At 44.1% G+C, this 16,656-nt stretch overlaps 1 protein-coding gene across 2 annotated transcripts in view; it reads left to right on the top strand.

Annotated features, from left to right (window-relative positions):
* Positions 1-7,823, top strand: part of ARHGAP8 (Rho GTPase activating protein 8) — an 85,297-nt gene extending 77,474 nt beyond the window's left edge. For both annotated transcript variants that reach the window (XM_089680781.1, XM_089680782.1), the window contains exon 13: positions 2,369-7,823. In XM_089680781.1, coding sequence (XP_089536907.1) covers positions 2,369-2,566 — 198 coding nt within the window. In that variant the 3' untranslated portion in view covers positions 2,567-7,823. The remainder of the gene's footprint in view (positions 1-2,368) is intronic.
* Positions 7,824-16,656: the final 8,833 nt, after the last annotated feature.

The raw sequence follows: 16,656 nt of genomic DNA, 5'->3' as shown, positions 1-16,656 counted from the left end.
ATAAGGTGTAGGCAGAGTCAGTGATGATTGACACTAGCTTTTACTTTGCCCAGATGACATCTGCATTAAAGGCTTTTTTTTAATTTACGGGTATTAGCAATACTATATATATATAGTATATATAATATATTTAATACTGATTTATACTAAAACACAGCTTTTTGTTAGTTTGTTAGTGAATGTAATCAATCAGCATGCTATATCTTGCCCCCATAGGGTTTAGCAATAGGAGGACATGCAGGAGGAGGGAGGGAAGGAGGGTGTGTCATTTACCACTATGTATACACCCACATGTGTGACTCTATGGTCACATGGGCTGCTCAGATAAGAAAAAGGAGGAAATTAAGAGCTTAGAACTGAGCATGCTCAGTAGAGGACACCAGCTGGTCTACAAAATCTCAGCCTGCAGTGGGGACACAGAGAAGATGGGTGGGACAGCTGAAGGCAGGATCAACCAGGTATATTTCACTCTACATAAAATGGATGCTTTAGTGGTTTTGTAACTATGCACACTCTGTTATTTAACATGTGATTAGAGTTTTTCATAGTCTGGGTTTAATGACACTTTAAGAGACAGTAAGATGTTTTATTCCCTGGATGTATTGAAAATGCATGCAACAGCCACTTTTTTCACATTTGTATAGGGAAAAGAATGTTTAAAACCCCTGTCAGATTCAGCAGTGATGACTGGAGACCTAAAGCTTAAAGGGGAAATACAGCCAAAGCACTTTTTTAGCTGTACTTTTCATGTGCATCGGTCCAGGCTGGGGAAAGATCCCAACTTTAAAGTCGGAATCCACCCCAGAGTCTGGAGTGACACTTGGCTCAGCCTTTCAGCAAGCCACTGAGAGCCTGAGCCAGCCGCTCCCCCCCATCCCACTACTCATGGGCACAGCTAGGTGGACTACAGATACCAGCATGACTTTTTTTTTTTGCACCAATTCAATTAAATAAAGTAGAAAAAGCAAAGTGAACATAAAAACAGAGGTAAAAAGCACTCTACAACAGCTGTCAGCAGAACAGGCCTCTAAGATATTTAATTACCAGCCTTTTTGGTGACCACTATAAGCTTTGGATTTGCCATCTCTTTCTGTCTCGGTGACAGTAGTCACTAGGCTAAAAGAGGGTGGGGGAGATTTACTAAAACTGGAGCATGCTTTGGATTTGCCATCACTTTCTGTCTCGGTGACAGTAGTCACTAGGCTAGAAGAGGGTGGGGGGATTTACTAAAATTGGAGCATGCAAAGTCTGGCGCAGCTCTGCATAGAAACCAATCAGCTTCCAGGTTTTATTGTGAAAGCTTAATTGAACAAGGTGAAGTTAGCTGATTGGTTACTATGAACAGCTGCATCAGAATCTGAGTGTTCCAGTTTTATTAAAATCTCCCCCTGTGAATCTTTCAAGAAGGGATACATGCAATAATAAAAACCTGCCAGGGATTTCAATGTTTGCTTTAGGCTACGTTCACACTAGCCTTGTGTGCAGGCGGCAGAGAGGCGTTTGGAAAGCGTTTTTACCGCTTCCCAAACGCCTCTGCCAGTTCTGCACATTACAGCACATGGTGCTGTTCTAACGGGAGCGTTTGCATCGCGTCGCGTTGCGTCGCGGCAAAACGGACGCCTCTGGACGAGTCAGGAGGCTTTGAAGCCTCCTATTCTTGTCTATGGTGCCGCTCCGCAAACGCCCGGCCGGCGTTTGCGGCGCGGTTGCGAAGCGGTTGCGGGGCGTTTGCGGAGCGGTAACACCACTCAAACTGCATTATAGGCGTTTGTGGGGCGTTATTAACTCTCGGCAAACGCCTAGCAACCGCCGCTAAACCGCGCATGCGGCGTTTGCGGAGCGTTTGCCGAGCGTTAATAACGCTCTGCAAACGCCGGACCAACGCTTGCCAAACGCTATAGGGGCGTTTGGCAAGCGTTGGCAAAACAGCCTAGTGTGAACGAGCCCTTAGACATACTCTAAATGACAAAGGTTCACGTTCAACCACATTGTACCATTAATGGTCAGCTGTACTAAAAATTCAGCTTATCCTAATTCCTGGCAGTTCAAATAATTTGCTGGTTTACATCTGGATATGTCACTGTTTCTCCATGACTGAGATATCCTAGAGCTCCGAGATATACAATGAGCTTTTCAAAGCCAAATGATGGAGAGCAACACCTAGCTTATTCCCTTGTGGGAGACACAAACTGTTGTGGGGAAATTCCACCCATGGAGTCTCTACCAAATATAAGGAGCTTATGGGTAATTCAACATCCTTACCCCAAAAATTTAATTATCAGTTTTGGGAGAGAAATATTGATCTTGCTGATGTTTGAAATGTCATTTCTCATTTTAGTAGTTGCTTTAATATTTCTTTCCTTGGCAGATATCTCAGGAGAACATCAACAACAAGATGACCGCCTCAAACCTGGGCTGTGTGTTTGGACTGAATTTGGTGTGGCCACAGGAAGGAGTCCCATCCATCAATGCCCTGGTCCCAGTAAACATGTTCACAGAACTGCTTATAGAATTCTATCCACAAATCTTCAGCTCCAGGACTGTCCTGGGTGAGAAACTCCCATAATCACTGTGCACTATACAATGGACAATTCATAGAAACAATATGATGGACAATGATAAATTACTATTTCTAGGGCTATACTCACCCTTGCTTCTGTTGTCCCCCCCACAGGAATGGTGGAAAATAGGTGCATTTCCATGTATATTGCCTTCTTAGAGGCACTCACATTGCCCCCCTGCTCTGTGATTAGCTTCACCTTTTTTGCTAAGCCTTTCACTCCATGCCAGTCATACTACGCTTCATACGCAGCAACAATTCAGATCCTGCTGGACAGACAAACGGCAGTTGCATGGTACAGGTAAAAAAAAAAGCTTGTCCATCCCTAGAGTGGGAACAGCTATCACTTCTAGTCTAGTAGAAAGAACCCTTACAAAGGAGTGTATGTGGGCTCTTTTCTCTTGATGGTAGATAAAGGAAGCAATGGAAGTGTTGCTTGTGGCAATCTCACACTGATTAGCTCCAGTTCTCCATAACCTGGTTCAATATACAAGGTTACATGCAAAAGACCTTGCTGCACCCCTGAAAAGTGATCAACAGTGTATCTTATTTCAGAGGTATTTAACAGCAGCAAAGGGGTGATTTGTCGCTTCCTCCCCACCTGTTTCAACCCTGGAAATGCTGCACCACCACGCTGCAATGGCACGAATGGATCATGTTCAGTGGCAGTACTGCCACCGAATGCACATGGGGTACAGTTCTTGCTGCAATTCATCAAAAGTGTGGCATGTGTACACTTCAATTCAGTTGCCTATACAGTCTGGAGGGCTGACTGGGGGCAGTAAAACTGTAGCTCAACCACCTGTTTTTACCACCCACAAACTGTAAGTTTAAATGAGCCATAAGTGTGTTGTTCAAGCTGAGTTGGTTAGACGAGCCTTTCTAAACCAGGATGTTGCAGCGTCCTGGTAGAGAAAGGCATTCAGATGAAACCGAGCTCCCGCTCCTCTGCCAAACTGTACATCGGCACTGTGGGAGCTCAGTCAGCACAGGAAATGCACTAGGAAAACCCCTCCCCATTCCATTGCTTTCACTTTCCTAAGTGATGAGCTCTGCTCCTCCCCCTACAGTGCAGAACTCAGTAGTGCGAGTGCAGGTAAAGTACTGCAATTTTTAAAAAGGCTGTGTGTGTGTGTATGCGAATGTGTGTTTATACATGTGTGTATGTATATATGTGCCTTTGTGTGTGTGTATGTATTGTGGAAACTCGCTTCAAATGGTAGAGCTTTTCTTGTTTAAGCACACAGCAACTCGCTTCTTTAAGGGCTTTTTTTTTTGCCCACTTTTATTTAAAGAAAGTTCAAATAAACAAGAATGCTTCCCACGCAGGGGTATCCATCATCAAGCAAATTAATAGTATTCAGCCTCCTGGCTTGCACGCAGTTTTAAGTCTGCCTCCTGCAGACTCTTCCCAAAATATGGCACCAGCACACAGCTAGTCTGGCTTCCACCTGACTCCAAGGCAGAGACCTCCCGTCTGCCGGGGTGGAGCCCTCCTGACTCCGTCTGCCGGGGTGGAGCCCAGAACTATGGTTAGTCCTCTATAAAAAGGCCTGCACACACCTGTGCAATCAGTGTGCTGGGGGTTCTCAAAACACGGACCCCGGATTGGAGATTTCATCCCTCCCAGATCTCTTTGAAATCTCCAGGCTCCAGATCCCAAAACAGACTTAATGAGTAAATGAGGAAACTGAAAAGCCAGTTTCCTCTGCAATCCATCAACTCTCTGGAGCCCCTCAACCTGCCTGGTTGAAAATCCAGGGTTTTCAGCTTTATTTTGGCCGTGGCAGGACACCACACTGCCACATATCCCCCCCCTTTGTTTTGACCCCGTAGGGGGCGGAACACACAAACCTAAAACCCTTGCTTTAGGCCTTCTGTGCGGGCTATCACCTGTAGAGGTCCAATCCTGGCTGACTTCGTTTTCATCAAAGGGAAACACTACTCCCTGCCCCAAGAGGTGACTTCCCCTGTCTCCCCTTACTTGGGCTCTACTACTTCCCCATGCCTTTTTACGAGTGCGCTTCCAAAAGCGCGGTCTTTCTAATTTCCTTAAGACTATGCTAGTCCTTTTACCACTAGGGGGTTTACAAATCTCAGTACCCTTTGTAACCCGGGGTTGACTCCTAAGCTTTAAATGCCTGGTACCTGTAACATTACAACGTGCTCCCTCAAATTCCTCTAGACCATCCCTTTTTGCTTTATTTAATTTTGATGGGGTTATATTTTTAGACCCTTTAGTAATAGAGGTGGGCTCTTTTATTTGGGAATCAAACACTTTTAACATCCCCTTGTTAAGCTTTGGGACAGTTCCCTTAGACCTTTCATTCTTACAACTTGGGCGTTTACTGGACCTTTGGAAAACTTTTCCAGAGTGACCTTCCTGAACCTGTAGGGGGCCTATTTCCAGACTCTTAACCTCTCTTGTGTCTGTTAAGCACTCATTACCTCTTTCAGGAGAACCAGCTACCATGTCAACCTGACTACCTGGTCTACTATTCTTTTTGTTATCACACACAGTAATCAGACAATCCAAATTCGTCAACACATTTCCCTTTTTATCATTATCAAAATTATTCTTGTCAGAGCTCATTTCACTAGTAATTGGCAGGGCAGTTTCTGGAGAGGAATCACACACAGCGGAGTGGGTGTCTCCCATGGAAACGTCACTACCCATTGACTTCGCTGTCACAAATAACCCACCGCTGGTAAAAGGCACCGTTAAGGATAAACGCTCAGCAGAAGCTTTGCCCACAGCCCATAAAGGAGTTAATGGTGTAGTATACCAAACTGATATCCATAGAGAAGCCGTGGAAGAGCTTATTGACACTGAGCCTCAGAGTATTTGGGTGAATCCCACACCTGGTTACGCTCTGGGAGAGCCCCAGGTTATTGTGTTGGGTACCTCCAGCCAAGAGGAAGCCTCGTTAAGAAGCACCACCTCTGAGGCATCAGTAAATGAGTGTCTCCATGTCTCCAGGAAGGTCTTATGTGTGGAATCGGGCTGTCTTTTTATAACAGACCTGCTGAAGGAAATGTTAGCCTTCTGGAGTGTACAGCCGGTGTATACCATACTGTCTCTTCCATGTTCGGGAGAGCTGGTACAGTGGAGTCCCGCTAATCGGAGCTTGGTATTACAGGCTATACAAAACAAAGATGGTCAATATAGGAATTCTGTGATACCATCCTTGTTGGTAATGGTGAAAATTGTCTTTCAGTGCATGGCTGGGTTGCTTCATAGCAGTAATCTGTATGAGAGGCACACCAGAGTACTGTTGGACAGGACAGAGGTTTGGGCAGAAGTGCCGGAAGACACATGTATATGTGATGTGCTTGGGGTCGTCAACCCTAATGTAGCATTATGTAAGGATGGTTTGGTATCAGGACAGTTGCTGGCAGAGTCTTTTGTGACAGCGAAGTCAGTGGGTAGTGAAGTTTCCATGGGAGACACCCACTCTGCTGTGTGTTTTGAAGAAGAGCTCTACCACTTGAAGCGAGTTCCCACAGTATGTATGTGTATATATATATATATATATATATACACACGTGTTTTTTTATATGTATGTATACATGTGTTTTTGTGTGGGTGTATATTTGTGTCTTTATGTGTATATACGTGTGTGCTTTTTATGTATGTGTGTATGTATGTTACTTTTAATCCTGAACCCTAATCCTGTGTGACTAGAACTGCTTTTTTAGGGCTCGTCTATAATAGCAGCAAGGACTGTTGCTCCTCTGAAAAGTGACCCATGATTGGATCCCTTTTCAGAGGCATTTGACAGGTGGTGAAGAGACAATATTTTGCTGCCTCCACAGCTTTTTTTAACCCCCCAAATGCATGTATACTTCTAGCCCTGGCTGCTGCCTCTGCAGCTAAAGGGGAACAGTTGGTGGTGATAAAAACATCTCAACCGCGTGGTTTTACCCCCCAAGGTGATGTCATTTTTTTGCCACTTTTTTTCGGAAATGAAGACACATGCTGTTATTGAGGGGGGGTAAAGCACAAAACTAGATACATAGAACTGGATACATTTAGTTTATAGGTCATGCAGTGGGAGCAGCAGGTGAAGGGGTTAATATATACACGTCACATACAGTGGCAGGATGGAGATGAACAAGTTACACAAACAGAATTCTGTTCATCCCTAGTAATAGGTATATCAGTCCCTCCCCCTCCCTCCTCTCTACCGGTCTATGTGTAGGGCAGCTTTTTACAGCAAGTCAAAGCTTGGTTAGAAAAGTCAAAATATGCAATTCCCACTGCCTGTATATCTGGATCTACTCATCATTTTCACATGTGGTTTGCACTGTAGGTAACTTCTATTTATGTATTTGTTCTTGTATTGTTTACTTTGAATTGGCCAGATTTCTGACAGAATTACTGTGTTGTCAAATGCCAGATTCAGAGTTTCAGTCTCGCCCAGTTAGAGGAACTCAGAGAGGTAAAAAGATCAGGGGAACCACCGGAGTCTGTGACCTCAACACAAGGACTTGAGACAGTATTCCTGCTTTACCTGGTGATTAGAACAGTTTTCTTCCTCATTCACATGGGTGCTGAGTTCTGTACACCATGAATGGGCCGCTTGTTTATGTTACTGCAGTTGCCAGTGCTACGTGCAGGCAGCCCATGTAAGCGTATGGGGACACAGCGGCTGTATGACACAGCCTTTTTTCATTCTTTTATATAAAAAGTAATTAAAAGAGATTTACATAAAACACATTTCACATAACAAAAGTTCACAATAAATGCATCATCATCAAATTAGTATTATTATACAGTATTTATAAAGCACCAATAGTTAGCTCAGCGCTGTACATTACAGAGAGGGACAGAACATGTGACAGAACAATACCAATACAATGCAAAACATGAGGGGATTGAGGGCCCTGCTCTTTCGAGCTTACAATCTAGGAAATAACCAAAAGTACACTTCCACTTACAAGCATGTCAGTGAGCGGTCCCAAACGCACAATGTCTGCATTCAGGGACATACACTCACACACCTGTCAAATTGGGGTGAGTGTCTGTGTCCCCATTCACTTACATGGGCTACCTGCACGCAGCACCTGGCAACTGCAGTCACATAAACAAATGGCCCATTCATGGTGGATGGACCCCAGTGCCTGTGTGAATGACACCTTTGTTACATGCTTTTGTACTGTTTAAGGTCACAAAGGTAATATTTATATTGGATGCTTTGTTACAAGGTGTTTCATAATGTTTTGTTTGAAAGGAACAAAATGGTAAAATATTGCACTCTTACCTGGTGTATGTACTTATTGTACCTTGTGGTCCATTCACACTTGAATATTGCAGGATATGGCAACAAACATCTGTACATCCAGTGCATTGCTCTGCCATTCAATGTCATTGACACCACACCACACTGTACAGTGGTGGGCATCACCACACATACAGTTAGGTGCATATATATTTGGACACCATTTTCATACCTTTTGGCTCTGTATGCCACCAGAATAAATTAAAACGAAACAATCCAAATTAATTTGAAGTGCAGACTTTCAGCTTTAATTCAAGGGGTTGAACATAAATATCAAGTACAAATTTTAGGAACTGCAACCATTTTTATACACAGTCCCTCCATTTTCAGGGGCTCAAATGTAATTGGACAAATGAATATAATAATAAATATTCATTTTTAATATTTTGTTGAAAATCCTTTCCTGACAATGACTGCCTGAAGTCTGGAACCCATGGACATTACCAAAGCCTGGGCTTCCTTCTTTCTGATGCATTGCCAGGCTCTAACTGCAGCTGTCTTCAGTTGTTCTTTGTTTGTGGGTCTTCCTGCCTTTAGTTTTGCCTTCAGCAAGTGAAATGCATGCTCAATGGGGTTGACATCAGGTGATTGACTCAGGCATTGCAGAATATTCCACTTCTTTTCCTTCAAAAACTCCTGGGTTTCTTTAACAGTGTGTTTTGGATCATTGTCCATCTGTACTGTGAAGTGCCGTCCAATCAACTTTGGCTGAATCTGGGCTGACACTATATCTCTAAAAACTGCAGAATTCATCCAGCTACTTCTGTCTTCTGTCACATCATCAATAAACACCAATGACCCAGTGCCACTGGAAGCCATGCATGCCCATGCCATCACACTGCCTCCACCATGTTTTACAGATGACGTTGTGTGCTTTGTATCATGAGCTGTTCCAAGCCTTATCTACACTTTTTTTCTTCCCATCATTCTAGTACAGATTAATCTTAGTTTCATCCGTCCAAAGAATACTTTTCCAGAAATGGTCTGGCTTTTTGAGATGGTTTTTTGGCAAATTCTAATCTGGCTTTTCTATTCTTCAGGTTTATGAATGGTTTTCACCTTGTGGTGAACCCTCTGTATTTGCTCTCGTGAAGTCTTCTCTTGATTGTAGACTTTGACAATGATACGCCCACCTCCTAGAGAGTGTCCTTGTCTGGATGTTGTGAATGGGTTTTTCTTTACCATAGAGAGGATCCTGCGATCATCCACCACTGTTGTCTTCCATGGACTTCCATGCCTTTTTATGTTGCTGAGCTCACCAGTGCATTCTTCTTTCCTCAGAATGTACCCAACTGTTGATTTGGCCACTCCTAATGTTGCTGCTATCTCTCTTATGGATTTGTTTAGTTTTTGAATCCTTACAATGGCCTGTTTCACTTGCATGGACAGCTCCTTTGAACACATGATGTAGTTCACAGCAATAGATTTCAAATGTAAATACCACACTTAGAATCAACACCTGACCTTTTACCTGCTTAACTGATGAAGAAATAATGAAGGAGTTTCCCACACCTGCCCATGAAACAGCTTTTGATTCAATTGTCCAATTACTTTTGGCCCTTTGAAAAAGGGGAATGGATACTCTTAAGAGCTGTAATTCCTAAACCCTTCCTCCAATTTGGATGTACATACCCTCAAATTAAACTTGAGTGTGCACGTTCAGCCCATATCCATTATAGAACTAGAGCTTGAATATATTTTAGTAAATACCTTAAAAAATCTAAAATTGTGCTTGTGTCCAAATATATATGGACCAAACTGTATATTTTGGTGCACTGTGTAAAAAAAAGGGTCCTGTACATTTTTTTTTTTCTGTATGTTGTGCATACCCATCCACGAATAGGTTGTCTTAATGCAATGCACAATGATGTAAATCGCAAAGTGTCTGTTGTAGTCTTAATAGGCCACACCTGTCAAGTAAGGTCAGAGGACAGAACCATGACATGCAGTGGGGGATGGAGGTTTCCCACATTCTTGGAAGCATTGAATGAGTGGGGACACTGATGGAGGCTGCAGCACTGGACTGGGGGGAAGAAAGTAGGACACACAAGCCACTGGAGAGGTCAACCTCTTGCAAGAAGGCTTCAACTTGTTCTTTTTGGTCACCTGGCAGGGTCACTTTAAGAGCTTCAACAACAAAAATCTGCTCTGAGCATTGTAAATTGTTCCTGGATGTGGTGCTCTTTAGGCTAATGTTTGCTAATAAGCTAATTGTTGTGCATACAGAGTCTTGCATTGCAATTTTAAACTGCTTGGAGTCTGTTTCAAAAAGCGTAATCACAACAGTGACATCTGAAGGTGAGATGGAAGAAAGACAATTATAAGAGGGGACCTAAAACACAACTTTGGAAGCTGTGCCCAAAAGTACATGTTGAGGACAAGTATTAGTCACCACTACTGTCTGTCGTCTCCCTGCAGCTGATCTTTTCCCCATTACTGACTTACAATCCCTTGTTCTGCACTGTGTCTCTCTGTGAAGGTGGCCATGTTGGTAGAGGCTTTGCTTCCTCATATCAGACCATTCAGCAAGGAGAACATTGAGCAGCACAATAGTGACATCATGAAATCTCACTTCAAATCTCCTGAGACCAGTAGCTAGAGGCAGCAGTGCCTTACATGATCTCACACTGCAGATATACAGCTTTGAGATTGTGTGCACAGGAGTGCCTAGGCACCCTCACATACCAGGGAGAGTACTGCAATTTTTCAGGAGGAATTCCAGACAAAAGGTAGATTTTTCAGGGTACTGCTTGACGTTTTTACAGCTGCTGTTTTTGGCGTTTTGATTTACAGTCAATAAACTCTCCAGCATGTTATCCTATGTGTCCATGCACACATACAGTAGGCTGTAATCAACATTTTTTTGGCAGGAAAAATCCCCCAAAACTAGTGGGTTTCTAGAGATGTTTTTTTAGCTGTAAAAACGCTCTAATGCTGAAAAATGTGGTAAAACGGCGCAACCCGGTGTTTTGTACTTCTTTTGACCCCAAAAAAAAGCTAAAATCGCAAACACTAAAAAATGCCACTAATCATGGCAAAACTCTCCTAAACGCTACTGCAAAAATGCTTAAAAAAAGCAGAAAAACTCAAGTTTTTAATGTGACTTTACACAGCTAACAATGCCACCGTTATCAAAATGTCAAGTGTGCACGAGGGCTTAATATTGCAGTGGAAAAGTCAGGTCACAAACTTGAATTTTACTGTCTAACAGCAGAGCCTGGCTTTATTCTCAGATTTGTACCTATTATAAAGGCATTAGAATCATGCTTTTTGGTACAAAGTATTTTGCTTAATTTACTAATAAAAATAATACAGCGCAAATAATACAAATAATCAAAATGTGAAAAATATATTAAAGTCCAAAAAAAAGTCCTAAATTAAAGTCCAATGTCCCAAAAAGTCGTGAACAAAATATTATTTTAGAACTGTAACTCAAACTTCATAAATTTTCCAGCATGCTTACATCTTCTGTGAAAAGCATTTAACTATTAAAAAACTTTTAATACTCAAGTGATTCTCCAAATTCACTCACATTTTCAAACTGAATAAAAAACCTTTTTGTAAATAAATCATGACTCCTCAAACTTGTTCCAAGAGCCCCTCTGACTATTGGAACAAGATTGTGATTTATGAAGTTTGAGTTACAGTTCTAAAATAATATTTTATTCACAACTTTTTGGGACATTAGACTTTAATTTGGGACTTTTTTTGGACTTTAATATATTTTTCACATTTTGATTATTTGCGCTGTATTATTTTTATTTTTATTAGTACATTTTGATGTTTAGTCAGTCCTTGAACAGCAGCATTCAATTTTTCACTTATTCCTTTGCCGCAAGTTTTTTATGTATTTTGATTAATTTGGTGCTACAAACCTGAACAAACACAAATGTAAAACCTATACATACGATAGAAAAAAAAATCTGCTAAAAGAACATTGCTAAGAGAAAAAAGCTCCTTATACAGAGCTCCCTGGTCTTCCTGTGAAGTTTTCAGGACTAAGCTAAGTGCAGAAGCAGGAGAGGATCCCGGCCCAACTGTACCCCTCACAGCACCACTTCCAAGGCTGGTGTCTTTTCTGCCCCTGCCCAGCCCAGGATCACAGTATATAACTGTGCAATAACCTAAATCAGCCAATCATCTTTTATCTATCTAGGGTTAACTGAATCAAATTAGTTAAGTATAGATGAATTAAAGTTTTTCATGTTGTTGTCCTTGCACCTTACTGAATTATTATTATTATTATAATACAGTGTTTTATAGCGCCAAAGGGTTTGCTCAGCGCTGTACATTAAAGTGGGGTGACAGTACAAGAGACAATACAGTAACAATACAATACACGAGGGGTTCGAGGGCCCTGCTCTTTCGAGCTTACAATCTAGGAGGGAGGGGGTAGAGGTACAGGAGGAAGTGGCTGTGGGGGATGGAGTAGTAGGAGAATGGCTGTTAGGTGATGGTGGGGTAGGCTTTTCCTGAAGAGATGGGTTTTCAGGGTGCGCCTGAAGGTGAGGAGGGTAGGTGACAGCCTGATGGATTGGGGTAGGGGGTTCCAGAGGTTGGGGGAAGTCCTGGAGAAGTCCTGCAGTCAGGCGTGGGAGAAGGAGACCAGGGAGCTAGAGAGTAGGAGGTCTTGTGAGGAGCGAAGATCACGGGTAGGGTGGTATTTGGGTATCAGGTCAGTGAGGTAGTTTGGGGCAGCATTATGGATGACTTTGTATGTCAGAGTTAGTAATCTGAATTTAATGCGTTGGGCAATTGGGAGCCAGTGAAGGGATTGGCAGAGGGGGGCGGCCGAAGTGGAGCGGTTGGTGAGGTGGATGAGTCTAGCCGCTGAGTTCAGGATAGACTGGAGCAGGAATAGCGTTTGTCGGGGTAGGCCGGTGAGAAGGGAGTTGCAGTAGTCTAGGCGTGAGATAATAAGGGAGTGTACAAATTGTTTAGTGGTGTCTGGGGTGAGGAACATGCGTATCTTGGAGATGTTGCGGAGGTGGAACCTGCATGACTTTGATAGTGATTGGACATGAGGTTGGAAGGAAAGGTTTGAGTCCAGGGTGACACCTAGGACTTTGGCGTGTGGGGTGGGATTGATGGTGGCGTTGTTAGTCGTGATGGAGAGGATGGGGGGCACGGGCTGGGGGGAAAACTAGGAGCTCGGTTTTGGACAGGTTTAACTTGAGGAAATGGAGCGACATCCAGTCTGATATGTTGTTTATGAGGTGGGTGATACGGGCAGAGACTGAAGGGGTGAGTTGAGGGGTGGAGAGGTAAATTTGTGTGTCATCGGCATAGAGGTGATAGTTGAAGCCGTGGGAGTGTATCAGTTTGCCAAGGGAGGAGGTGTAAATGGAGAAGAGAAGGTCCGAGGACAGAGCCTTGGGGGACCCCAACAGAGAGGGGGAGGTGGCAGCGTTATAGGTAATGCTGAAGGAGCGTTGGGATTGGTAAGAGGAGAACCAGGAGAGAGCAGAGTCCCTGATGCCAAGGGAGTGTAGTTTAGTAAGGAGGAGGGGGTGGCTGACTGTGTAGAAGGCCGCGGAGAGGTCGAGGAGTAGGAAGACTGAGTAGTGGCCATTAGCTTTGGTGGTTAGCAGGTTGCTAGTGATTTTAAGTAGGGTGGTTTCGGTGGAGTGTAGGGGATGGAAGCCAGACTGTAGTGGATCAAGGAGATTGTTGTCAGCGAGGTGGGCTCTTAGGCGATTGTAGACTAAGCGCTCAAGGAGCTTGGAAGTGAGTGGCAGCAGGGAGATGGGTCTAAGGTTGTTCAGGTCAGTGGGGTCCAGGGAGGGGGTGATGTGCGTGTGCTTTAGGGGGGAGGGGAATGCGCCAGTAGAGAGGGAGAGGCTGAAGATGTGGGTGAGGGAGCAAATGATGGAGGAGGGGGGTGACCGGAGGAGTTGTGAGGGGATAGGGTCCAGGGAGCAAGTGGTGAGGTGGGCTTCAGTCAAGACCTTAGTGACCTCCTCAGTGGTAGCAGGGCTGAAGGAGTGGAGTGTTGGGGAGGTTATAGTGTGCGGGACGTTAGGTGTGATGGGGGGGCAGTGCGGTTGCGAGGTCAGAGGAGGGGAGAGTTGAGGGGGTGATGGAGGATGGGTGGCTAGATGGAGAGGTAGATTGTGAATTGACAATGTTCTTACGGATTGCATCAATCTTATTTTGGAAATGATTGGCAATCTCGTGGGCGGTGAGTGAGGTACTGAGTGGAGGTGGGGGGGGAGAGAGCAGGAAGTTGAAAGTGGAGAAGAGCCGGCGAGGACAGGTGGAGAGGGTGTTAATGAGGGTTACGAAGTAGGCTTGCTTGGCGGCGTGGAGGGAGGAGGTGTAGGTGAGGAAGGCAGATTTGTAGAGGGAGAACGCACGACGGGATCTGGTTTTGCGCCATAATCGCTCCAGCGTGCAACTGCGTCGTTTGAGACATTTTGTACGGTCATTCTGCCAGGGTTGAAGCGGTCGTGGTCTGATGTTACATGTGGTTAGGGGTGCCAGGGAGTCTAGGGCAGTTGACAGTGAGTCATTGTACGCAGTAGTGGCCAGGTCAGGGCATGACGGTCAGCTGCCGAGTGGAGAGGGGCCGGGTTCAGGTTGCGGAGGTTGCGGCTGGTGATGGTTTGATGCTTTGGTGGGGGGGTTAGAGGAGGGGGAGACAGAGAACGTGAGGAGGTGGTGGTCAGAGAGAGGGAAGGGGGTGTTAGTGAAGTTGTGGAGGATACAGAGGTGGGAGAAAACGAGCCTCGAAGGAGGAGAAGGATAGGGAGGGGGGGTTAGGGAGGACCTGGAAGGTGCTCAGCAGCGACAGAATAAGCTTAACATTCAAGGGAATTGCATTAACAGCTCACCCTTCGAATACCTGGCACATTGTGGAGTTCTGTAGACTAGCCTTTCTCAACCAGGGTCAAATGACACCACCGCTGACAATGGTGTAATAATTCAGCATCAATAAAGTGTGCTTTCTTCCGCGGCTCCACTTATATGCAGCATGTTTGTGCTGGGAGTATAGATGGGAGGGCTTGGAATAAAACTGAAAAATTGGGGAAAAAAGCAGAAAAAAAAAAGTGTAGAATGTTATTTTACAATGATAAATAACATATTTATGACATGGTATGCAAACTATATAACATGAAGACCTCAGTGTGGAAATTGTACATCTCTAGCTGGGAGCACGCTCAGTCACATGCCACTACTACGGAAATCAAGCTGTCACCAACAGTTCCTGGTCTCAGAGCAGGGATCAGAAGCAGGTAAGAGCGGAAAAGTTAAAAAGAAAAAAGGAAAGATAACATTGATCAGGGCTTGATCTTGGTTAGTGTCAGTGTGTTTTATGCAGGTTTGTATATGCTGTACATGGGATCAACAGCAACTCAGCCATGAAGTGGTAGGCCACATAAAATGACAGAGCGGGGTCAGCGCCTACTGAAGCACACAGTGCGCAGAAGTCGCCAACTGTCTGCAGAAACAATAGCTAAAGACCTCCAAATTTCGTGTGGCCTTCAGATTAGCACAACAACAATGCGTAGAGAGCTTCATGGAATGGGTTCCCATGGCCGAGCAGCTGCATCCAAACCTTACATCACCAAGTGCAATGCAGACCGCCGGGTGCAGTGGTGTAAAGCAGACCGCCACTGGACTCTAGGGCGGTGGAGACGTGTTCTCTGAAGTGACAAATCATGCTTCTTCGTCTGGCAGTTCAATGGATGTGGACCCTTAGTTCCAGTGAAGGGAACTCTTAAGACGTCAGCATACCAAGACATTTTGGACAATTTCATTCTCCCAACTTTGTGGGAACAGTTTGGGGATGGCCCCTTCCTGTTCCAACATGACTGCGCAGCAGTGCACAAAGCAAGGTCCATAAAGACATGGATGAGTTTGGGGTGGATGAACTTGACTGCCCTGCACAGAGTCCTGACCTCAACTGGATAGAACATCTTTGGGATGCATTAGAGCGGAGACTGTGAGCCAGGCCTTCTTGTCCAACATCAGTGCCTGACCTCACAAATGTACTTCTGGAAGAATGGTCATACTTTCCCATAGACACACTCCTAACCTTGTGGACAGCCTTCCAAGAAGAATTGAAGTTGTTATAGCTGCAAAGGTTGGCCAACTCAATATTGAACCCTATGGACTAAGACTGGGATGCCATTAAAGTTCATGTGCGTGTAAAGGCAGGTATCCCAATATGTTTGGCGATATAGTGTATTTTGGGTTTTTTTTTGGTGGTGAATGTTGGTAATGGCATAAAATTATACAGATACAGTTTAAAAATTATATTTATTTTACTAGTTTGGGCATGTTGTTCTTTAATGATAAAATTTGAATAAAATATCAGGTGATAGCCGTTAACATTTACCACCCAATGAAGGACAAATCTGTCCTGAAAATTAAGATATAATTCACCTGGGGCGCCTGCTGGATTTTGCATTACTTAAAGGTTGCCATGGCTCAAAAAAAGGCTGAGAAAAGCTGCTGTAGACATAATGATGACTATTCCCAGGTCATCCAGTAGGTGTCAGTAGGAACTCAGAACTGAGCCCTCTATACAGTCAAACTGACATTGACACATACAACACAACTGTCATCACAGGGAGGGCTTGTAATGTTTGCAGCATAACATGTTCAGTCTAAACTCATCACCCTCCATCCTGGAATTTCTGTCCTTCAGCCCTATTCAGGAGTGATTGTTAGCCAGTCTCCTCCCATGTTCTAGTGATTAATGGTACACTGCAGAGTTAATGTGTATATTAAGTCAATTGCTGCTAGCTACATACACGCTGTACTCCACAAACAATGCCTTCAATTACTTGTAACTTTATGGTTTATGCA

The sequence above is a fragment of the Staurois parvus genome, unplaced genomic scaffold, assembly GCF_062004578.1.
Source record: "Staurois parvus isolate SC_StPar_1 unplaced genomic scaffold, SC_StPar_1.0 ptg000249l, whole genome shotgun sequence".
In the NCBI taxonomy this organism is placed as follows: Eukaryota; Metazoa; Chordata; class Amphibia; order Anura; family Ranidae; genus Staurois; species Staurois parvus.
This window is presented reverse-complemented; position numbering and strand designations above follow the sequence as displayed.